The sequence below is a fragment of the Xenopus laevis genome, chromosome 5S (assembly GCF_017654675.1).
Source record: "Xenopus laevis strain J_2021 chromosome 5S, Xenopus_laevis_v10.1, whole genome shotgun sequence".
Taxonomy (NCBI): domain Eukaryota; kingdom Metazoa; phylum Chordata; class Amphibia; order Anura; family Pipidae; genus Xenopus; species Xenopus laevis.
In genome coordinates this window covers 92,085,887-92,111,072 of record NC_054380.1, presented here as the reverse complement: position 1 = coordinate 92,111,072, position 25,186 = coordinate 92,085,887, and the positions used below count along the sequence as shown (strand labels likewise).

The following is a 25,186-nucleotide window of genomic DNA, read 5'->3' as shown; positions in this document are numbered from 1 at the left end:
TTTGTTCTTGGTGTGCCATTAATGAGAGCATTTGTAGGTTACATAATAAAACATCACTCATTTGTAATACAGAGCCCACAGTCAAATATTTGCTTACAACAAGGGACCAGTAAGTGATACCAGTAAGTGCTGTGGGTTACTAGACAGTGCAAAGTCTGTGATTTCTATCTCACATTTTATTACTATTTCCCTGGTCACTATGGCAGCATCCACACCTATGGGTTTATCCCCGCCCTCACTTTGTTATAGGACAGAAGTTAATTAGATTAATTAACTACTCTATATGACCCACTTCCCCCCTCAGCTCACTGTCTTTTTTCTGTCCTCGCTTTTTTCGGGCCTTTTTGGGGCCAAGATTTTCTTTTATGGCTCACATGGACCCAAGGTTGGGATCCCATACCTGGGAAGTTGGCCTCTCTTCCTGGTAGGGCTTTGCGGGAGTATTTCCTCTCAGAGGAGATCGGCAAGCCACCCCCGTTACTAGGCAGCCCGGGGTATCATGCTCCATATTCTATGGGAGTTTTTATTCCTGCGTCTAAGACCAGGTTTCGGGCGGCACTTAGCTAGGCGAGTTCCGGAAGTACGCTATTCACCGATGCGTTCCAGCTTGGCGCGCATGACGTCACTTCCAGGTACGCGTCACTTCCGGTTTTTCACATAGCGCGAACACGGAAGTGTTTTTAAAAAGTCGCGCAGATAGCTAGTTTCTTTCTCCTCAGAGTCCTAGCAGTTGCGTTCAGCTGTTGCAGGTATTTATTTTGCCTGGAAGCTCCTTTGCTTAGCTTTTCTTTGAGGTAAGACGTTTTTATGTTTTTTACCTTTTATAGATATGGAGATTAATCCTCAAGTGCCTAGTAGCCCAGAAAATGCTGCCACAGACATTAGGAGGTGAGCCATGTTAGGTAAGTGTGTTATTTATGGAAAAAAAGAGTGCATATATTTATTCTTCTCTTACTGGCTTTATTGCAGTGTGCCTGCCCCAAGAAAATCCTTATCAAAAGAGAAGAATAGAATTTGTGTGGCATGTGATAACACAGCCTTAAAACACTCAAAATTGTGTGAGCGATGCACAAGAAGATTAGCTGGTGATGCAGCTGCAGACACTGCTGATGTTATGAGATGGATCAGAGAGGCAGTTATAGAAGGAGTTACTCTTGCTACAAAGCGTAATAATGAAGATATAATGCAGGATAATGGTGCCTCAACTTCGCGGAGAGGTCAGATGTCTGCAGGATGGCAGTCACCTACAGAGTCTGCTGAAGATGAACTTGAAGAAGAACAACTTAGTTCAACCTTTGATATGTCTCTAGTAGAGCCTTTAATTAAAGCTGTTAGGGCACAGCTAGAACTCCCTGAAAAGGCGGAGCAACAAACATCCTCGTCAAATCCGTTTAAATTTCTAAAAAGAGAAAGGTCGACTTTCCCTTTACATGAGGTAATTAAGGAAATTATCTTAAAAGAGTGGGAAAAGACGGATGCTAAATTTCCTATCCCTCCCAGGGTACAAAAACTATATCCTTTTACAGCAGAAGAGGAGATTATTTGGGAGAAGACTCCTAAGGTAGATGCAGCAGTGTCCAGGCTTTCCAGTAAAACACTTTTACCGGTGGAAGATGTAATGTCCTTCTTAAACCCAATGGATAGGAAGATGGAGTCATCTTTAAAGAAAACTTATTTGGCATTAGGAGCTACGTGCAGACCAGCTTTAGCACTGACTTCAGTAGCCAGAGCAATGCAGATGTGGCTACAAAATGTGGAACTGGCCTTAAAAGAGGGAGTCAATAGAAGAGACATAATCGAATCCTTAGCCGAATTAAAATTGGGTACAGATTTTGTCACGGAGGCCTCAGTAGACATGGTTAGGTCATCATCTAGAGCTATGGCCCTGTCAATTGCTGCAAGAAGAGCACTGTGGTTAAGGGCATGGAATGCTGATAAGGCTTCTAAAATGAATTTGTGCAACCTACCATTTGAAGGGCAGATGCTCTTTGGAACAAAATTGGAAGATATAATTAAGAAGGTGACAGGGGGAAAAGGTGTTTTTCTACCTCAAGAAAGGAAAGGATTCAAGCCAACGGATTTCCGAACAGACAGATCATCCTTTCGGAACAAAAGTAATTTTTCAGAACAAAGAAATTTCAGGTTTGCAAGACAACCAACTCAGTGGAGAGGAGGTCAATCTTCACTATTTAAAAATCAAAGAGGAAGAGGAACAGAGGTTAAATCAACAAAAAGATTCTGAATACTTGACAGTCCATGCTTCAGGGATACCCAGGAGGCTAACATATTTTGTAGAAGTGTGGACAAAGTCGATAAGCGATCGCTGGGTATTGCAAACGCTAAGTCAAGGCTATTACCTGGAATTCAAGGAAGTGCCGAAGTACAATCACTTTGTGCTATCAAAGATTCCCAATGCAACAGACCAGAGAAAAGTGATGATAAGTTATGTTCAACAGTTATTAAAGGATGGAGCCATTTTGCCTGTTCCCAGAGAGTTTCAGGGACAAGGGATTTACTCAGTCCTATTTATGTTGATGAAGAAAACAGGGGATTTTCGTCCAATACTGGATCTAAGGTCAATCAATGTGTTTCTGCAAATAAAAAGGTTCAGGATGGAATCCATTTATTCAATAATAAAAGAAATCCAGATAGGAGACTGGCTTCTATCTTTAGATTTAAAAGATGCCTATTTTCATATCCCAGTGGCTGTCTCGCACCAAAAGTTCCTAAGATTCGCTTTAAGTCAGGATCTACATTACCAGTTTACTTGTCTTCCATTCGGCCTGGCAACGTCACCACGAGTGTTCTCAAAAGTCCTACAGACACTTATCGCAGAGATCAGTAGACAAGGAATTCAAATTTTTCATTATTTGGACGACATTTTGATGAAGTCGCAGGACCCACAAGTATTAACAATACAAAGGGATGTAGTCATCAGGATCCTTCAAGATCATGGCTGGGTTTTAAATCTGGAGAAGAGTCAGCTGGTTCCTTCCCAAGATCTGATATATTTGGGAGCCAGGTTTCTAACAGTACAGGGTTTAGTAACTCTACCAGACAAAAAGAAGGAGAAGATAAAGGCAGCAGTCAGAGATCTGATGCAGAGGCCTTGGAGCTCAGCTCGGGAAGTGAGCAGTGTATTAGGTCTCCAGATTTCGACATTCCCTATGTTAAAATGGGCACGGTGGCAGATCAGACCACTAAAGAGCATGTTTTTGAATCAATGGAATTCAATTGCGCAGGACTGGAATCAAAGAATTGCTATGCAAGTAGAAACCAAAGACAAATTAAGATGGTGGATGTTGGAAAGCAATCTGTCCAAGGGACTTTCTTTAGAGGCAGTCAAATGGAAGGTGATAACAACGGACTCCAGTCCGTACGGATGGGGTGCACACGTGGAAGGTTATTGTCTACAAGGTCTGTGGAAAACGGAGGAGCAGTTACTGCCAGCCAATGTGTTGGAGCTCAGGGCAGTTTGGAAGGCGATTCAGCAATGTGGTCGCAAGTTGAAAGGAGCAGCATTGTTAGTCAAGACAGACAACATGGCAGCAGTTTCTTATATAAGAAAACAAGGAGGGACTCACAGCCAGAGTCTCATAAGGGAGTTGTATCCGATCATGACTTGGGCGGAGTCGAATTTACAGGACATATCAGCCATTCATCTCCCAGGAAAACAAAATGTGCTAGCAGACTTTCTAAGTCGTGCAAGGATAAGCAGACACGAATGGGAGTTGAATCCCAAAGTGTTTATTCAGATTGTACAGAAATGGGGTCTGCCGGATGTGGATCTGATGGCCACGACGAACAATCGGAAAGTCGACACGTTCTTTTCCCGATTCCCCTGCAATCAGACAGCAGCAGTGGATGCTCTCCAGCAGGATTGGAGTGTAGGTCTCCTATATATCTTTCCTCCAACACCTCTAATCCCTCACATACTGAGGAAGATCAGGGCAGAGAAAGCGGACATAATCGCAATAATTCCAGATTGGCCAAGGAGAAGTTGGTACCCAATGCTCAGATCCTTGGTAATAATGAGCCCCTGGAGACTGCCTCAAAGGGAAGATATCTTGAGTCAGGGTCCTGTCAGGCATCCCAATCCTCATGTCTTATGCCTCACAGCTTGGAGGTTGAGAGGGAAAGGTTAAGTAAGGAGGGCCTTTCTAATCAGGTAATCAATACGATGCTGTCTGCTAGAAAGATTTCTACAAACAGAACGTATGATAGAATCTGGAGCATCTTTTCAGACTGGTGTAAAGAAAGGAAAATAATTCAAGAACAAGTAAATATTATGCAGATTCTCGACTTTTTACAAGCAGGTTTTGATAAGGGTCTAAGTCTGAGAACCCTAAAGTTGCAGGTGTCTGCTATTTCAGCTCTCATAGGAGTTCAGTGCGCAAAGGATAAAAACATTTCAAAATTTATGGCTGGAGTTTTACATCTCAGACCTCCAGTAAGAGCACTGTCAGCAACCTGGAATCTGCCGTTGGTATTACAGGCTCTTACAAAAGAACCTTTTGAACCTCTTAAGGAAATATCACAGATGTTTCTCACAATTAAGACTGTGTTCCTTACAGCAATAACTTCCTCAAGGAGAGTCAGTGACTTGCAGGCTTTGTCGTCGGTTTCGCCTTTTACTGTAATTCAACCTCATCAAGTAATATTAAGGCCAGTGCCAGGGTATTTACCCAAGGTTGTATCAACTTTTCATGTCAATCATGAATCAGTTTTACCAGCTTTCTGCCCAGATCCTGTATCAGAACAGGAAAAGAAGTGGCATATGTTGGATCTAGTTCGCTGTATTTCCATTTATTTGGAAAAACAATGGAATGGAGAAAGTCAGACAGACTTTTTGTGGTTCCCGATGGTGCCAGGAAGGGACAAGCAGCTTCAGTGGCTACTTTGAGCAGATGGATTGTGAAATGTATTCATTTGGCTTACAAGGCGAAAGGGTTACAATCTCCTAAAGGGGTTAAAGCACACTCCACAAGATCCTTGAGTACTTCTTGGGCTTTTCAGGCGAATGTTGGGCTGGAAAAGATTTGCAAATCTGCATCTTGGTCTTCAACAAACACATTTCTAAATCATTATCATGTAAATTTATTTACTTCAGAAAAGACTTCCTTTGGTAGGAAGATACTGGAAACGGTCCAGTTGGCCGATTAATAAAAATTTTCAGTTATGCATATAAGTGGTGTAAGTGTTTATATTATGAACCCACCCTATTCGGACTGCTAAGGTACTGACCCATAGGTGTGGATGCTGCCATAGTGACCAGGGAAAACGGAAAATTTTATCATACTTACCGTAATTTTCGTTTCCTGGTTACTATGGGCAGCATCCACACCAAACCCTCCCACTATAATCTCGGACATCAAAAGACAGTGAGCTGAGGGGGGAAGTGGGTCATATAGAGTAGTTAATTAATCTAATTAACTTCTGTCCTATAACAAAGTGAGGGCGGGGATAAACCCATAGGTGTGGATGCTGCCCATAGTAACCAGGAAACGAAAATTACGGTAAGTGTGATAAAATTTTCCGTTATGTAGATGTAATGTTTGGGGTAAGTTCATAAAAAGGGTAAAACTTTATCCCACATACTGTAGAAACTGAACATCCATTTATGCAAATTCATGGCACTGTCATAAAAAAACTTTGAAAGTCTCTTACTGTTTGTTGATTTTACCATCTTTTGTATGGTCAGATGTTTCTCACATGGAATGACATTTAAGGAACATTTTGTCTTGTAGCGAGTTCATATAAAGCTGCTATAATTTTTTAGGACAGCAAAAAAGAATGAGAGTACACTCAGCTGACATTTGTTAATTGTTGGCCCTATTATTTTTTACATTGTTTAAGTTGCTCATCTTAAAGGGGAACTCCAGCTTCCAAACCAAAATTTGATAAAGAGGCCCATATAACCCTAATATACCCATCACAGTTACCTGTTTCTTCACAAAGTATGAATAAATGCCATTTTCTATGCTGAAATCCAGCTGTTAAACAGTGGTGGAGTGACCAGGAACAGCTGTAAAAAGGTGACTCTAGCCTTTCAATGTCTCCCCAGTGATTGAGGTCAGCTCCAGGAAGGGAGTTGATGAACAGAGAATCCATTCTCTGTGGAAAGACTTTAGTAGCCAGGTACTCCATTCCGCAGATTCAGATCTGTCATTGGGGCTGTGGAAAGGGTATTTAAAGTTAATGGGGTAGTGTGTCACAGCAGGTAGGAGACCCGGCTATGCCCAGAGGAGCTGGGAGTGCTGCCTGTGACTGCCTGAAGCAGAAGGTGACCAGGAGCTGTTGGAGGTTTTGACTCTGGCAAGAGTCCGGACAAAAGAGTTAGAGAAGCCAGGAGGCTGAGGGCTTTCCCAAAAGGAGTCTTGTGAGTACAGGGGTGAAGCCAAGTGTTTTGTTTAGCTGGTAGTCCACAAAGGGCCCAGTCTATTCAGGGACTTCTTCAAATGTGTTAAGGTAGTGCCCAGTGGGCAAGGTTTTTATTTTATGGTTTATGTTTGATTTATGTTTGTTTGCTACTTAGGTCACTCCTGTGCATGATTGACTCTTTACATTTAAAAAGTGGGAGAAATAGACCTGTGTTTCCTTGAAGAACCGTGTGTGTCACTGTCATTCTGTCCTATGCTGCCTGCCTGCCATTGGCTAATTCCCCTAGAGTTGACATGTGCAAGCTACCAGCTACCCTTCATAAAGGACAAAATTGCAGAAAAGACGAGCACTTCTGAAGGAAACACATTCAGAGATAAAAAAACAACATGGTTTAGTACTCAGGCAGGAGCTGAGGCAATAGCACATATCTCACACAGAGCTGCAGGCATTAGGCATTTCTCACAGAGGAAAGATCTCCATTAGGCATTTGCAGTATTCACACACATTCCCTCCTGGAAGTTATCAGGAAAGCAGCTTCTACCCTACAGTCCCTCTTCACTGAGGTCCCTGACTGGAGGCAACACACAGAGCCTCTGGGAAGCTACTCCCTCACTGCAAATCCTTGTTGGAGCTTCAGCTGCTCTTTCTCTCTATCCTATCTGCCTTTCTCTCATTCACGGGGTTACCTGGTCCCCGACTGGTCCCCGACTTCTTCTCCAAAGTGTAGCAGGGGAGTGTCATTCTCTCCTGGCAGATCACTCTAAGAAAAAGGTTGGGGCCTTAAATCTGCAGGGCAGATTAACCCGTAGGGGCCCCTACAGTAATTTTCGGGAAAATGTAATAATAAATAAGCGTTAAAAACCTGAGCGGATTAGATCGGAGTTTGTAGTAGCCGATATTGAGATAAATTCGGAACTTGATAAATAACTCCCTAAATGTGTTACGGGGTCAGGGTTCAGGAGTTCTTGGCTGCAATTTTGAGCAGTTATCCTACCCCAAACTATGTGTTTGGGGAAATGCACCCAAGTCATGGACTTAAGTCAGTGATTTGTTTCTGCTTCTGAAAACTGATCTGATGACTGGATGACTGGTAGCTCGGGGTATTTACACATGGGCTTGGAGCTTAACTGGTTAGTGTTCATTTACTTATTTTTGGCTGAGCGGCATTTCCTAATTTAACTACATAAACATGGCTTTTTTTGACTTTCATTAAAAAGTTTTACTTACATAATACATTGGTAAAAAAAATCTTATTTCCAATGGCAGATGGGTCACTAAATATGGGTTTTCCAAAACCTATTTTTCGTGACTATTAATAAATTCGTCCAGTTCACATGAGAACCGTTTGCAAATCTCATATTTCGCCATCCTAGGTTTGGTGGTGATGCATATGTGCCACAGATAATGACAATATGTGAAAGAAAACATAAAGCCATCCTTTATCAAAGTATTTCTTGCAATTTGCGATGCTTTTTAAATGTTTTTCTTCCTAAGCAGCCGTCTTAGAAACTAGGCTCTGGCTTTGATTATATAACACCAACTGAATCTTATTTGTAACGTAAGCGATGTAAGGCCCATTTCACAGAATGGGCTGCTGCTTTGATTATATGATCTATGGCTTTGATTATAATGTGTCATGTGTGCCCAGGGGGAAACACTCATGTATTGTAGACATTCGATAGCAATCTTTTGCATTCATGCTATTTTTACAACTGTGAAGAATACAACCCCTGTTCAGTGATGAAGTGTCTGCCAAGGGGTGTACATTCTGGATTGACCTTACCCAACACTGAACTTAACAACCTCAACCTTCTGTTAGTACTAAATGTACTGAATGTCATACATGAATACATGAATACTATATATATGAATTTTAATTTTAATTGCACACTCTGAAGAAGTGCTTGAAGGTGTCGTAATCTTTTGGAGCAAACATAACGACTTTTTCAGTAAGAAGTTTTATTACATTTACTGCGCAAAAAAATTACATTTACTACTACAAAATTTGAAAATGGTATTCCACTGTCGGACGTGGTCGCTAAACAGTTTCCGGGTTCGCAAATGCTATATTAAGTTTGCGCAAAGCAAAATTTGTTCACGCAAAGGCATAACTTTTCACATTGCGAATAGTTTTTCTGTTACCGACTTTTACTACATTCCCCCGATTATTCTTTATGTAGCACTTACATATTCTGCAGTGTGTTGCAGAGATCAGTGCCTACCCCAGTGGAGCTTACAGTCTACCATCCCCATCACAGTTTGCCATAGACACTATGGTAAATTATCCATACAAGTTGTCTGCTCTGAGCTTCAAGAACACCAACTCCCTTGAGCTCACAACATTGAAATATGTAGATACAAACCTGAGGAAGATGAGGAAATTATTGAAATCTCAAAACACACAGCGATTTGTAGTGAGACGATCATGAGAGTACAAGACAGCTGTTTGGTAACAAATGGTCACAAGATTGCCACAAGTTTATGACTTTTGACAAGTTGATGAGTAAATATCACAAAACAAAAGCTTCTCAAAAGCTTAAAAAATGAGCTCTGTGCAGATATGAAAACTTACAATGCAGATATGGGTTATTTCTTTTTAGATTCATTTCCGTTATATAATTATTTCATTATACATTCAATGTTCAATTCAAGGTATGTGATCCTTATCTGGAAACCTGTTATCCAGAAAGCTTAGACTTATGGAAAGTCTCCCATAGTCTCCATTTTATCCAAATAATCCAAACAGTACCTCACAAGTAAGATATAACTAAGCCTTATCAGAAGCACAACCAGACTATTGGGTTTATTTAATGTTTAAATGATTTTCTAGAAGAATTAAGTTGTGAAGATCCAAATTACAGAAAGATCCATTATCTGGAAAATCCAAGGTCCCAATCATTCTGGATGACAGGTCCCATACCTGTACTGTACTAAAAAATGAAGGAACTTAAAAAATCCAACAACACTGTCTGACCTCCAGATGTTATTTGGCAGCATCCAATGGCTGGCAGATAGTGGTCTGATTTATAGAGCAGCAGTTGTAGGTGGGAAGAGTGTAGAAAAGCAGCTACAACAAAGCAAGATTGTGAATGAAGGCAATTATGGCAACAGTAGCACTTAATATCATTGATCACAACAAATTCCAGCAACCTTTGCCAGCTAAAGGTTTGGTTTGAATTTATTTTCCCCTGGGCCTTAATACCTACCTGAATTAGGAGAAGGAGGTGAAATAATTTGAGTTTGATCTGCTTTTAAAATATACTGCATTGGTTCTTGCAGGGCAGTAATAAACTAATCCTAAGCATCTATTAAAAGAGGTTAAATTAAAAAGCATTCTACAATGGCAAGCTTGGAACTAAATATACTTAGCAAACCACAGGCACACCCAAACTGTGTAGTGTGCTTCGGAATTTATCAAATTGAATGAAAGACTAGTGTAGTTAAGAGCTAATTTGTCCACAAGAAGACCAGCATTTAAGAAAAACAAGGAAAATTAGAACTTTCCTTCTTTTTCTTCAATGCTGGTCTTCTTGTGGACAAATTGATATAAAATTTTTAATTAATTTTTTACTTTCAAACACCCATCAGCCTAGGCTGAGGCGTGCAAACCAATTACAACCTACCATTTTACTGGGGGTTTCTCCCCCGTTTTTTATTAATATTTATTTATGTTCAGTAAGTGTTTTGTAATGCATTCAGTTACTTTTTTTAATTAAATCGTGGTAATTCGGTTTTAATTAATTTATTACCCAGATCTGTGCAGGCACTTTTATTTCAATTAATTTTTGTTATTTTAATCATGAATTTAGAATAAAATTCATACCAGCACTTTAATTAATGAATCACTTAATTTAATTTATTTAAGTAATTTATATTCACCTAATCTAGTATATTATAAGTAGTCTATAATCATTACTTCACGGCACAAAGTACCTAACAGGGTAATCACCTTTGGTGTTGAACACCACCACGCAATAACGAATCACAATTTAGTTTCTTTAAATATTTATTGAAATTATTCACAATCATTAGAAACTGAACAGCTGAACAATATAGATATCTGTAATTAATGTGGTATTAATAATTGGTGGGTAACTAGATAGAGAGGGGTTTTACACTCTTTAAACTTTAGTAAATACATAATTAGGTAATTATACCTCTCTCTATCTCTAGAAGGTGATTTTGTAATTTAATTAGGGTGTATAAGACAAATTCCTTTTCTTCGCAGTAAGGGTTGTTATAAACCTTTCTCAATCAAATGATACACTCACTTGACTACAAAGATGAGCAAACTGCAAAGCCAATATTAAAATATACCAATTAACACACAGCCACAAACTGAAGCAAGGTAAAGGGTCTGAGTTTCATCTACTTCCACGATTGAAATTATTGGTGAAGCCATCTAGCAGAGCTAGAACTAAGGCTACGGTCACATTTATGTGTTAATACGCATCTTTATTTACATTTTCACTCCATTTCTGCAAACTTTAATTCAGTTCAAAATCACAATGGGAGTTTCTTTGGCAGGAGGGCCTGTTGTGGAATAGTTACACTATTGGCTTCCTTCCACACTCTAAAAACATACAGGCAGATTTATTGGCTCCTGTTAAATAGGGGCCTTAGACCATAAACCTCACTGGGGCAGGGAATGATGTGAATAATACATTATTTCTTTAAATGTGCTATATAAATACCAAATAGCTAAACCCAATAGGATTGCTTTGCCACTAATATGGATTCTTGCAGCTAAGTTACCATCAAGTACAAGCTACTGTTTTATCATTACAGAGAAAAGGAAATAATTTTAAAAGGGAAACAAATAGGAACAATTATAATTATTTGCTTAAATGGGAGGTGGCCTTCATGGTTTTTGTAGCTTTCTGTATAATGGGTTTTTTTCGGAGAAGGGATAGAAAACCATAACATGCTGATTGAAGCAACCAGGTTATTCAAGTAAAACCCGCATTAGCTGGTTTAAAAAAACCCAACATTCACCTCAATTTATTGAGATTCCAAAACATTTTGTACATTTAGAATGTAGCTTAGTATTCAGCATGATTCCAAATACACATACTGTATCATGACACACACACACACACACACACAATAATGTACTATACAATGAGAATCATAAGCTTATTTCAGGGAAGACAAAAGTTGTTCTATCTGTGTCAAAAGTGATGTTTTGTATGTTAAGAGTATGCAAAACCATTTCCAATCAGGCTGGCTAGGCAAATGAAGAGGCTGTCCTTGTAGGCATCATAATCACTATAAGTATGTGAGTGAGAAGAAAGTGCAAGAATCTCAGGAAGGACTTGGCTGTGCTGACACCCAGAGAAAGTAACAGCATACATAATGACAGAACGGTATACTTTGCTTAACCAAGGAGAGGATAACGAAATGGTATGTTCTACTTTTATTTATTTATAAGTACTTTCTATATTTATTTACTTACACAAATTAAATACTGTATGGAGACATAAAGCAGAACAAGAGAAACTATAGACACTGGCAGAATTAGCCAGCATTCCTAAAATGGAATTAAGATTATTCTGTGGCCTCTTGAAAAGGGGCTCTTTATTAATCATTTTAAGAACAAGCAGTAGATCATTATGTTGGTATAGCAGGCTTTTTGTGTGTTAAAAGAAAGTCATTCTGAAAGTTACAAGTTGTTGCTGAAACCTCAGGGAACCTGAAAAAGTATATATATATATATATATATATATATATATATATATATATATATATATATATATATAAAAATAAATTTGCCGTTCTCACGAAAGGCAATCAGATTTCATTAGGCACTACTCAAAGTGAGAAAGGCTGGTGTACCAGCCGAAACGTCAGTCGTGCCTAATAAAATCTGATTCCCTTTCATAGGACCTGCGAATGCGGCCTCATCTCTGCAAATTTATATATCTGGTGCTGATACCTACCTTCATTGTATATATATGTATATATATATATATATATATATATATATATATATATATATATATTTATCCACCATTGAAGTCCGCACACGTCATTTAGGATTCAACCCCGGGTGCTGTGTGTACATTGTAAAATCCAGCAGTCCAGAGGTTACACGCGCACCGTTTCTTTTATGAAAATTTTTATTGGAAAAATTTTTAAACATACATTACATAATTCGTTCATGGTTTAGAACCTTTCTCAAGATGCTATTGAGAAAGGTTCTAAACCATGAACCAAAACGTCGATGCGATGTATGTTTAATAATTTTTCCAATAAAATTTTCATAAAAGAAAAAGGTGTGTGTGTAACCCCTGGACTACAATATATATATATATATATATATATATATATATATATATATATATATATATATATATATATATATATATATATATATATAATATATATATATTATGCACAAAATGTCTCTGTCTTAAATATATTGATAATGGGTTGAGTGCAGAGGACTCTTGTATTTGACTATATGTATTTTGTGGTCACAGCCTCATTGCACCCCCGCCTAATGGTTTTAAAAATTAGTGGTGAGCACAACTTTCCCTTGTTTGTTCTAGTTATACAGGAGCAGTGACCAGCTCCATGTTGTAGCTCCCACCCTCTCCAACTATAGTCAGGTGATCCCACTGGTGTCTAATAAAAGGGCAGCCAAGTTTGGGAGTTTTACTTTGAAAGCAGCTAGTAAGTTGCAGGTAAAACTTAGTCCCTTTGTAAAATGTGTAATGAAGCAATAGAATTCTTAGTGAATCAGATGAAAATTAAGCGTAGGACTGGCCAGATATGGGATGACTTTGACGTAGTTGGCCAGCTTAAATATATTGCAATATATGGACAAACAATCCCTGTTTTGTTTAAAGGGTAAGGCATTTTTCAGTAGCAGTATGCACAAAATGTCTCTGTCTTAAATATATTGATAATGGGTTGAGTGCTGAGGACTCTTGTATTTGTCTATATGTATTTTGTGGTCACACCCTCATTGCACCCCCGCCTAATGGTTTTAAAAATCAGTGGTGAGCACAACTTTCCCTTGTTTGTTATATATATATATATATATATATATATATATATATATATATATATATATATATATATATAGGTCTTGAACAGGGTAAAGTCCATTTATTGTTCACATATAAAGATTCTTTGAGCAAAGCAGCATAAAACAAAACAAAACAAAATCCTTGCCCCACTTGGGTGCTAACTAATACACAGAGTAGTTTCCCTCTCTACTAACGGTCCTCTCCTGGGATTCCCGATCAAACACAAACAGTACAACTCCCCAGAGTCACAGTACCTTTGCAAAAGTCCTTTCCCTTTGGGGAAAAATAAACAGCCGCTTCCAATGGCTCCACTCAGCTCCCAGCTCTCCTCAGTGTGTGTCTCAATCTTTGCCCTGATTAAAGGTCCTTACTTTTGCAGACCTATTATAGATCCTGCTTTGGGCCTCCTGTGCTTGGGCCATGTGCTCCTTTACAACAGGTAACAGAAGGTCTCTATAAAAATATATTGCATAATACAGATCATATGAAAAACCCTTTGTGCAAATAGACCATTTTTGTAATAATATACTTTTTAGTAGTAGGTGCCATTGGGTAATCCTAAATAGAAAACTTTAAGTCACTTTAAGAGCAGAAGACGTAAGACTAGGGATGTAGCGAACTGCCGATTTGGTGTTCGCGAACGCCGTTCGCGAACGCCGGCAAAAAATGCGAACGTTCGCGAACTTCGAACACCCGCTAAAATCGTTCGAATCGAACGATCGAAGGATTTTAATCGTTCGATCGAACGATTTTCATTCGAATCGAACGATCGAAGCATTCGATCGAATGCTTTTCATTCGATCGAATGCTTACAATCGTTCGAACGAATGGAAATCGTTCGAACGAATGGAAATCGTTCGAACGAATGGAAATCGTTCGATTTTTAGTGGTCGAAGGAATTCGAATGGTCGAATGGTCGAACGATTTGTATTCGAATCGAACTCAAAATGCGAACGTCGCGCGACGTTCGCGAACATTCGGCGGACGCGAACGGTCGAAGTTCGCGCGAACAAGTTCGCCGGCGAACAGTTCTACATCCCTACGTAAGACTGTAGGTGTGCACTTACCATTTACGGTGCACACAAACAAACTACACAAACCATACATGTTAGGTCACATGAGTCAAATAATGGACAAAGCTCTTTTGTTTGCATACACACTTCTTCATTTTACAGTTAGAGCTGCAGTATTTCTGGTCAGGTGATCTCTGAGGCAGCACATAGACCATCACAATATGGTGGTTTAGGGAAAAAAGATGGAAAAGGGCAAAGTTTACCTAAATATAAAGTATATTCTCTAGTTTAATAATTCTTTAATATGCCACTAAATATGATATACAGGTATGGGATCTGTTATCCAAAAACCCATTATCCAGAAATGACGGAATACCTTGTACTTTATCCAAACTAAGATATAATTAATCCTTATTGCAAGCAAAACTAGACTATTGTGCTTATTTAATTTTTACCTGATTTTCTAGTTGACCTAAGCCTAAGGTATGAAGATCCAAATTACAGGAAGATCCCTTATTCGGAAACTCCCAGGTCCCGAGCATTCTGGATAACAGGTCCCATACCTGCAATTTATCTGTTGATTCAATATTAATTCATTTATATTCTGTTGCTTAAATATTCATATTCTATATGGAAGACACTGTAGTAATGTTACAGACAACCTCAGTTTATAGATTACCTTTAAGTATTTACAGTATAGATTATTTTATAGATGGCAGGGTAAAAAATATAACATAATGTTTTACTGTCCTGATGTAATATGTCAACACATACATTACTTTGGAAATGAAATGGGCAGCTGTTACTTTTTTCTACCTGATAAAGTGATTATTTAAAAATCTGAACAGTGCATCTTATGTTCAGCTTGAAGTTTAAATTGACATCATTGTATTCTGGGTGCTGTACGCAAAGGCAAGTGTGTCAGACTGCTGACTGCCAAGTGTTGCCAAAAACAAGTGCCAACTATATTCTTATACCCAGAGGCAAGAGTGATGCAGGATTTCAGAAATGTCAAGCCAACTCTTTGTGGTTTTGCCTCATTTTCTAAAATCCTTTAGGTGTCAGAAATAAAACATCATCCCATTGTGTCTTACTACAAGCGCAGAATGTCTTGTATCTGCAAAGACAGCACCAACAGTCTGCCTCCCTGTCTGTGTTTCTATGACATAATCTTTGTGGATTTTCCCATTTCTTGAAATCATTTTTGCACTTTGGGTAGAAATGTTACATAGTTAAATCAGGTTCAACCCCTCCAAATGAAAACACAGCATCCATACATACACACACCCCTCGCTACTTTCACATATATTATATATACCCATACCAATACTAACTATAGAGCTTAGTATCACAATAGCCTTTGATATTCTGTCTGTCCAAAAAAATCATCCAAGCCATTCTTAAAGGCATTCTGTAAAGCATTCATTGTTATTAAATGGGGGAAATATATGCTGTTACAATAAATCTACAGTTTTGTGTTTAATATTTGGGTGGCATTTAAAGTTTACATTAATTACAATCCAAGAATGCAGTATGATATATACATCACTACTGGTGCCCCATAAATGGCTGCATTTTTCTCATCTCAAGTTCTCAACAGCTAACACTAGTAGAGGGAGCCTAAAGCCTATCTTAGCTGATTAATTTTTCCCATTGTGTTTTATTCCCTTCATAAAAACTCAGTGTGAAATTGCCAAAAATTACCCCATACTGCTCTCCATTGCTGCCAATATAAATCATGTGAAAACACAAACATGGATGATTCCAACCAGATTTTTATTTGAAAATTAATAATCAAAATCAAGACAATAGAATGAAAATCATCCCGGTTTTCTTTTGACACCTATTGCAAGTAATGGAGGTAAATTTGCACATCTTGATGGGTTTTGTACAGCTTTAAACATCACATCTAATATTGCTTCAAATTCTTTAGAAAACTGAAAGATATTGAGCTAAAATCTGTTTGAATTGACTTTAGTCCTATCATAACAACATTTTCATTGTATTTGTGCGAAGAGTTTATGTAGGTTAGTACTTTGTTTCAGCTTCATAGATGCCATTGTCATTTTAAATAGAAGCATGGGTATGTTAATTATAATTTGAAATGGCTTGTTATTCAGGATAAAACCATCAGCCTTTCTTTTCCTGTTTTTGGTACACATTCCTATCAGTGAGCTTCCCTCTTGGGCCTGTTTAGTTTAGCTGGTCAATGTCAGACCCATAAATAGTAGGAATATACCAGTATCACTTAAATAAAAAAATAATTATGCTAAAGCGCTTTAAGCATCAAGCTTATTGAGGAGAACAAAGGAAAATGGAAGGAACTTTTAGGGAAATGGAGAACAAAAGAAAAAAGAAGGAACTTCTAGGGAAATGGTACACATTGATTTCAACCATTTTGTCACATGGGCACACGCAGAGAGTAATGAATGTTTCGGAAGGCCTAATAATGATATACTATATACTACAGGTATGGGAACCAAAATCCAAAATACTCCGAATTATGGTGACAATTATCTCCCATAGACTCAATTTTAATTAAGTATTTCAGATTTCTAAAAATGATGTCCTTTTTTTTCTGTAATAATAAGACAATACCTTGTACTTGATCCCAACTAAGATATAATTAATCCTTATTTGAGCAAAACAATCCAATTGGGTTTATTTAATGTTTAAATTACTTTTTTGTAGCTTTAAGGTATGGAGATCCAAATTATAGAAAGATTTGTTATCTGTAAAACTCAGCTCCCATACCATCCCCAAACAACGATTTTACCCTCTTCCTTACCAACAAATGGGTGAAAAACAGCAATGTGTTGCTTGGAAATGCTGATTGCTTCATTTATTAAGGTGATACTAGTGTACCAGAAATTCCAGGTGATTGTCTGTTAAATCAGTACAGAGGGATTCTGTGCATATGGTCACCCACCCACAGAGCTAGTCATTGCTTAATTAACGTAATTTGTTCCTAATAATGTGTTTGATTCTCACTGAATAACCCACGTCAATTTCTATAACTGTACAGGAGGTGTTTGGATACAAAACTGTCAGATGGCGACAAGCTCTCTGTATAATTGGCTATATTTTTTCTCTTGGGTTTCTTCGAGTCCTCTTTTACTGGAAACCAGAGCTGGACGTCTGGTGTCAGTGTATTCCATGCACTTTGTCAAAGGCTGATGTTATATTACTTAGAACCACTGTAAGTATTCTGTTAACATGTCATATCAATACATACAAGTCATAAAAGTACTGTTTATTAAGGCAAAATTAGTATATGGGTCCCTTGTGCCTAATACACTAGTTTTGGTCTTACACAAAGTAGAAAGGCAGTGTGCACTGAGAATTAGTGCTTGGGCCCCCTCTCCCGCACTGAGCTTCAAACATCAGCATCTGAGTGGGTCAAACGAGGGCTGCATCTCTAGTGGAATAAGTGCAATAGCACTCTCTGCTACTCTCCAAAAATTCTGCTCTTAAATTTACAAGAGGCGGACTCAGACAAAGTCATGACAGGAGCAGCCCTGGCTTGAGCTCTATTCATAGCCATTTTTAGCCTCACGGAGGCTTATTTATTACATTTAGGTAAGATTTTAGTAGTTTTAAAGGTTTTTTAAACCACTACTAAACTCACAAACTCTAAAACCAGGATTGTCATTGAATTTATTAAAAGATCAGAATATAAGAAGTGTGAACGAAAAAAAAACACTGAACAATGAATTAAAAAAACCTATAACCTATAAAAATTTGAGTTCTTCAGACAATTCCCAGCAAAAATATAATCCGAAAAACCTCTTAAAGTCCAATTTGATTTAAAGTGTTCCAATCAGATCAGCGCAGCTCCCACTGACTTCTACAACACATTGAAAACTTTTACTTGGTGAGGTTTGGCATGAAAGGTTTTTTGACTTTTCCCTTAATAATTTTTGATGTTTTGGAGCTTTTTAGAAATATAGGAAAACCACAAATCTTTCACGATTCATGGAAAAAAACCACGATTCAGTTGGTAGTAAATGGGCCCCATAGATTTAAAGCAGTTATACCCACAACAATGTTAAAAAAACCCTATTGCTTGTTATGTCAGCTAAAGACCACAGCAGAACCTTGCCTCAGGCAGCACGGAGCGGCCAGTTACCAGGGACGGCAAAAAGCAACCTCTGGTAAATTTGAGAGCCGAATTTCCATTTTTTAACACAGAAATTTGGCTCTGCTAGTGCAGCAAGTGCAATAGTGCACACTGCACTAGCGATGTGACCCCCCTGGACCTGCTCCGACGCTAAAAGTAGAAAGCGCAAAGCGGGAGGGGGGCTGCTGCCCCAGGCAGCAGCAGCCCCTGAAACGCCGCTGAGCATACAGTGTTTATGTACAGAAAATCTCACAATGTGGCAAGTGGCAACCCTATCTACAGTTCCCTATATGGCCAAAAATATGTAGTTATTTAAACGGCACCTGTTGGGCAAAAATATTATTCTCAACCAAAGGTACGGGCTTATAGAGCCCACACCCCAGTTGGGGGTAACTGGCCCTGGCCAGCACTAGGCCACTAGTATCAGGAGCAAGCTCCTGGTACTAGCGGCCATGTTGGGGCACACACATGCACATAATGAGCGAGTACCATGACTTGCTCTTTATGCACATTACGTCAGAAGCGCATTTGTGCATTCGCTCTGACTGACATGACTGCCCACACCGGGAGCTCCCTCCTGGTGCAAATGTCCTAGTGCTGGCGGGAGGGCAATTAAAAACAAAACTACTGTTACCTCCAACCAGAGTGCGGGCTCTATTATCCCACACCTTTGGTTGGGGATAATATTTTTGCCCAACAGGTACCCTTTAAGCCACATACATCATTGCTGACACAGGTGCAACAACATTATATAATTACATTATAATTACATTACTTGCATAATTTCTGTGCTTCCCACAGTGGGATGCATTGGATGGCCAATGAGAGCCAGCCCAGACCTGATCACCAAACCTCTTACATATAAACTGATGTTAATCCTTCCAACCTATGTTCCAAAATCTAGTAAAATTCTTTCACTGAAGCCGTTTAAAATGAAAAGAGAGGAGAAAATTCATATAAATATGCTTGGATTTGGAGCAAAAGATATTGGACAAACATGTGTCCATGTACTTTGGTCATACAGTTAATCTATAAAAAGGCAGCATATTTTACGGAAAATATTTACTAAAGTTCAATGCTGTGTGTTCTTTTTGGCAGGATGATCGAAGGGAATTTTCCAAAAAGAAGGTGATAGAGATCAGGCGTTGCACTCATGGATCCAAATCTGACCATCAGATTGTTACTAGGAAAAATTCCATCATAGACAAATCATTAATGAAACCAATGGGCAGGGTAAACATTTTCACAATACTGTTTTTTTTAAGAGCTTAAAAAAGAAATAAAGATTTAGATGCTGCATGTGGTAGTTTACAATAATAAAGTTCATATTTAACTACATATTTGACAAGACAGTTTACATTGTTCTAGAGTCTAGACAAAGGCATTTTGTAACCTTAACCTGCAGTTTTATGCAGATTTTTTAGAGCTTGTCAGATTTATTAATTTATCGTAATGTGCCTTTTCATAGTGAAGTCCATTAACCGCCTTCTGTATATATTTTCTCTCTGGGCAGTATTATTATTTTATTTATTTTGTTTCTGAATGAGAGACTGGATTATGAATAGGAGGGGCCTGAATAGAAAGATAAGTAAAAAAAATAAACATAACAATAACATCTTAGCCTGTCAGAGCAATAGTTTTTTTGGCTGCCGGTGTCAGTGTCATCCATTTGAAAGCTGGAAAGAATCAAAAGGCAAATAATGAAAACTATTGAAAATGAAGCCCAATTGAAAAGTTATTTAGAACTGGCTATGCTATAACATTAAATAAAAGGTGAACAACTCCTTTAATATACCGTATATACTCGTGTATAAGCCGACCCGTGTATAAGCCGAGGTACCTAATTTACCTAAGAAAACTGGAAAAATTTATTAACTCGTGTATAAGCCAAGGGGCTGATTGAAAATCAATCTGTACTTTGTACAGGAACGCTCCTCTAGTCATATAGACAGCCCTGCTGAGAATAAGGATTGCACTTCCCCAAGCAAACCAAAGGCGTCCATTGTATATGCTCTGAAAAGTGTAAGGCTAGATTATTACACCTTTAAAATAAATGAGAATGCCAGTCTGAAGCAATTTAATAAAGAAACAGATAATAAAAGATACTGCCCAGTATGAACTTCAAATATGATGCAGATCCATTTCTGATGAGACCCATAAAATATTAATGCAGGATTCTCCAGTACACCCAAGAAGCACACTGTGAGTTTGACAGTGATTAAATGTACTACATATATATTGAGAGTTTGAAATGCTTTGAGATTAATAACATGGTGAATCCAAACAGTTTGTCTCCTATGTGGAAGCAGCAGCTCACATCAATCGCGTAATATCGGATCCCTCACCTCCCTCTCCCATAGCGCATCAGGACTCTGTGACTGACGATCGCCGCCCGGAGCAGGTCCAGGAGCTCCGGGCGGCGCGTCCTTCCCTGCCGGCGTCCTTCCAAAATGGCGGCGCCCATGGCCGCCACGTGGGTAGAGGCGCCGGCGCCGCTACCCACGTGGCGGCCATGGGCGCCGCCATTTTGGGAGCGACGCCGGCAGGGAAGGACGCGCCGCCCGGAGCTCCTGGACCTGCTCCGGGCGGCGATCGTCAGTCACAGAGTCCTGATGCGCTATGGGAGAGGGAGGTGAGGGATCCGGTGAGGGATTGGCGTATGACCCGCGTATAAGCCGAGGTCGAGTTTTTCAGCACATTTTGGGTGCTGAAAAACTCGGCTTATACGCGAGTATATACGGTATCTCTCAACAGATCCGCTATATGGAAGTACAGAAAATCCGTTATGTCTGGAATACATTTGAAGGAAAGTTTCAGAAAATTGGGTAAGTGCAGAAAATGCAGACTGTTTGGTATAGTTATGAGACTGCCGCTTTAGGCTAAGGCCACACTAGGCGATAGCGCCGCGATTTGACTCGCGGCGACTTTTCGTCGCGACTTTTAAGCAATCGCTGGGGAAACTTTTGCTCTGGCGTCTATGGGGAATCGCGTAAAATCGCCAGCGTAAAAACACACGCGGCGATCTTTTCTCTACTGTCGCGATTTTACGCGATTCCCCATAGACGCCAGCGCAAAAGTTTCCCCAGCGATTGCGGCTTAAAAGTCGCGGCGAAAAGTCGCCGCGAGTCAAATCGCGGCGCTATCGCCTAGTGTGGCCTTAGCCTTAAGGAAACTTATTATTCTATCCATCTCATTAAAGTGTTCTGGAGGAGGAGCTGTCATGCTCAGACATACACTCCAAATTTGGTTCTGGTCTAACTGCGGAAGAGCAGGACATCAGGTATGATGCATTGCCAAAGTACAGATCAAATAATGAAATACCAGATTAAATAAATAAGTAAAAAGTGTAATATACTTGCTTTTCTATAATCGCACCTAGATATTTGGGCATAAGACATCCAGTCTATCAAAATGAATGGTGGTTCCACTGGGAAAAATATGACTTGACAATTACATATTTAGAGAGGCTATGCAAACATTATTTCTTTGAAAACCCCCATAAAGTGGAAACATTTAACTCTAGAAAGCTTGCTCATTTAAAAACAGATTTCTCCAGTAAACTGGGTAAATCCAATCTCTTGTGTTTTCATGTCAATCATCTCATCCTCTTGTTTTAACTTAAATTATCAATGTTATTTTACTATGTGCAGGCAACAGGTCTGTGGTCCTAATTCAATAGAAGTGGAAATTAAACCTATCTGGATTATATTCATGAAAGAGGTAAGCTTGGAGAGAAAAATATGTTGGGAAAAAGGCATATAAAGTGCGACTGGAAGGAGAGATATATCTTTATCATATGGATACATATTTCATGTAGCAAGTTAGTCAGCTAAAGGTATAAGTCATTTTAAAATGATCATTGTCAAGTCAAGGCTAGAGGTCAATATTTGTGCATGTGGGTGAATATGTGAGTTTAAATATGTAAAAGACTTAACTGGAATGCTGAAGGGTGTAATCCCTTCTCCCCACCCCCCAATCTGGGTAAGAAGAACGCTAAGAAGTTGCAGATATAATATCATCAAAACGATAAGGTCATTGTTTATCATATATGCAAGGCCAAGCAGGATATTCCAAGATTCCAGTGAGACACAACATTCCAGTCATATATAACCTCTGGGGCCATAATAGAACTTCATGATAGAATATAATTTAGAGAACACAACCTCTGATCCTAATTAAGTGCAAAACATTTTAGGTGACTTCCTTCCCCAAAGAAGCTGTCAGTACTTATAAGGCTGGAGAAGCATAAATCAAATCCAAAGGAATACAGTATGGTCAAACAAACGGATGTGTGTTTGTGTGGGTCTGAGTAAGAATTGTATCTTAAGATACAAAGCCAATGAGGAGAAAGATTTCAGGCTAGATGGAAGTTTGGTGATGTGATTTGTAATTCATTCAAATTAATTCTAGTGAAACACAACACTTTAGTGAAGCCAAAACAGCAGTTCAGTGACTTGACATAGTTTAGAGAAGATCAGCTCTGATGCAGTATATAGTGTAAGAAATATTGTATTAGGTGACTTGATACCCTAGCAAAGCTGTTGAGTGGAAATAAACAGGGTTGAAATACTACAAATATATGTAAAGGTTACATTCCTGACCCTTTCGACACATTCTAGAAGATGGTGTGTGGAAAAAAAACCACTGAGATAGCTTCCAATTATTCTTAAACAGTTTATAACAACTGTAGAATGGGAACAAAGCAATATCAGTTGATGACAGTTTCAACATTTAAGCAATTTATAGTAGCAATTACATATATAATATGGCTCATGTACAATCACAAAGAATGCCAGTAAGGAAAATGGAGACTGAATTGTGCCCTTTATGATTGCTTAAACCACACTGAAGTCAGATGCGCAATACATCACAATGTGTGATTGGTGGATAGCCATAGAAAGTGCAAACTAATTATAATTCATATTTACAGAATTGCCCATTTACTGAGGACAAACAGGAATTCTTAGGAACACTGGAATAACTGGTGCAATTTATAGGAAAACTGTGAAATACACTGGAAATGGGGGAACTGCAATAAAAAAAATAAAATGCAGGAACTAAAAATTCAAGTTAGACTTTAGTATACTAGCTGTGATATTAAGGATAAATCATTTTTTTTTGCAGATCTTCAACCCATTTTATGTATTTCAAGTCTACTCTTTAGCTATATGGATGTCGTTCGGCTATTTTGAATACAGCGGTATCATATTAGCCATGACTATTTTATCCATAATTGCAACTGTATATAATCTGAGAGTGGTAAGTACTGAAACCTTCCTATTAATACATATGACAGTGTTTTATTTCTGTTACAGAAAGGAAACACATTGTTTTTTTTTCTTTTCTTTACCATAGCAATCTATCAAACTACACAAAATGTCTATTTCATATAACAGCATCATGGTGACGGTACTTCGTAAAAATGGAGGTAATGGCAGAATGTGACTCAACATGTATTTTAAGACAAAAATGTTTTGAGAATCATATTCTAATACTGATTCAATATAAAAGGCATTGCAACTGAATTCAATTAGGACATGATAAATCACTCAGACATCTAGTTGTGCAGTAAATGCTTCAGCTTGTAATGGTTTGCTGTCCCCAATACCACATCTGTATATTGGTGCTAATCTGGATTCCACTAACCCTTAATGACTTTAATGGGAGGTGGAGAAAGATGAGTAATAATATTGAATATCATCAATGAATATCTGTTCTAGGATTGCACCTGATTTCTGGTTGTTGGGATAACTGACCCTAGGGCTTGATAGTATTTTATAACTCAGGAAAGGGAGATCAGATCTAAGAATTTACATCGGCCTACAGAACGATTAAAATAATCCTTAACAATAGCCAGATTTAGGACCAACAAACTATATAAACTGAGATTTGCCGCGGTGCTCTGTTCTTGGCACAACTCAAGAAATTCCTCAGGTTTACCAAAAATGTACATCCAGCTGCAAATGGTATCCTTATATCCTCATGCCGGAATGTACTCTTTATAACTTAATGAAACATAATAAGCATACATTATGCGTTTGGAACTTAATTTCTAAAAGGTATTGCTTTAAATTGGAGATAAACTGCTTTGGAAACAAGCTCTGAAGCAGGTCTGAAGTCTCCATTATGCAATGGGATACAGGCAATCCACTACTGAAGCAAATGTCATATGGAGAAACTGCAACTGTTGATAACAGCAACTGGAGGGAAGCTAGTCACTCCTCTGTTCTTCTCTGTCCTCTGTCTCTCTGTCTCTCTCTCTCTCTCTCTCTATATATATATATATATATATATACACACATGCGCATACAACATTTTAATTTTTTTTTTCATTTTAATCAGAGCTTAAAGAAGTAGAATCTCAGTCTCTGGTCCCAGGGGATGTGATTATACTGTCCGAAAACAAACGCTTCTTACCCTGTGATGCCATATTAATAAATGGAGGATGCACAGTTAATGAAGGAATGCTTACAGGTAAACAAAATTTATTTTAAGAAATATTGTTGAAAACAATATCATGTTTTGATGATCAGATCATATATAGAATTAGAAAATTAGATTTTCTATCTCAAGTTTCAGATTTCATCCCTCAAGGGTTTGAAGTCTTCAGTGAATGCCTGATGTGAGCTTAGTTTATC

The 25,186-nt window shown here is 38.5% G+C and overlaps 2 protein-coding genes across 2 annotated transcripts in view; both read left to right on the top strand.

The window, feature by feature from the left end:
- Positions 1-644: 644 nt before the first annotated feature.
- On the top strand, positions 645-2,834 carry LOC121394267 (lamina-associated polypeptide 2, isoforms alpha/zeta-like). Its single transcript, XM_041564795.1, has 2 exons — positions 645-888; positions 970-2,834. The coding sequence occupies exons 1-2, from the start codon at positions 830-832 to the stop codon at positions 2,240-2,242; spliced, it is 1,332 nt and encodes a 443-aa protein (XP_041420729.1). The 5' UTR covers positions 645-829; the 3' UTR covers positions 2,243-2,834.
- Positions 2,835-11,696: 8,862 nt separating this feature from the next.
- Positions 11,697-25,186, top strand: part of LOC108718069 (probable cation-transporting ATPase 13A4) — a 52,184-nt gene continuing 38,694 nt past the window's right edge. The window contains exons 1-9 of the mRNA XM_041564794.1: positions 11,697-11,784; positions 17,454-17,627; positions 19,647-19,781; positions 21,303-21,373; positions 21,748-21,828; positions 22,199-22,268; positions 23,673-23,807; positions 23,904-23,976; positions 24,891-25,022. Of these exons, the coding sequence (XP_041420728.1) occupies positions 11,737-11,784; positions 17,454-17,627; positions 19,647-19,781; positions 21,303-21,373; positions 21,748-21,828; positions 22,199-22,268; positions 23,673-23,807; positions 23,904-23,976; positions 24,891-25,022 (919 nt within the window). The 5' untranslated portion in view covers positions 11,697-11,736. The remainder of the gene's footprint in view (positions 11,785-17,453; positions 17,628-19,646; positions 19,782-21,302; positions 21,374-21,747; positions 21,829-22,198; positions 22,269-23,672; positions 23,808-23,903; positions 23,977-24,890; positions 25,023-25,186) is intronic.

What these genes read in the sequence shown, in the direction of transcription:
- LOC121394267 (XM_041564795.1), top strand. Translation starts at nt 830, where the DNA reads ATGGAGATTAATCCTCAAGTGCCTAGTAGCCCAGAAAATGCTGCCACA. An exon ending in GCTGCCACAGACATTAGGAG is followed by an intron (nt 889 to 969) that starts GTGAGCCATGTT and finishes GCTTTATTGCAG; the next exon opens with TGTGCCTGCCCCAAGAAAAT.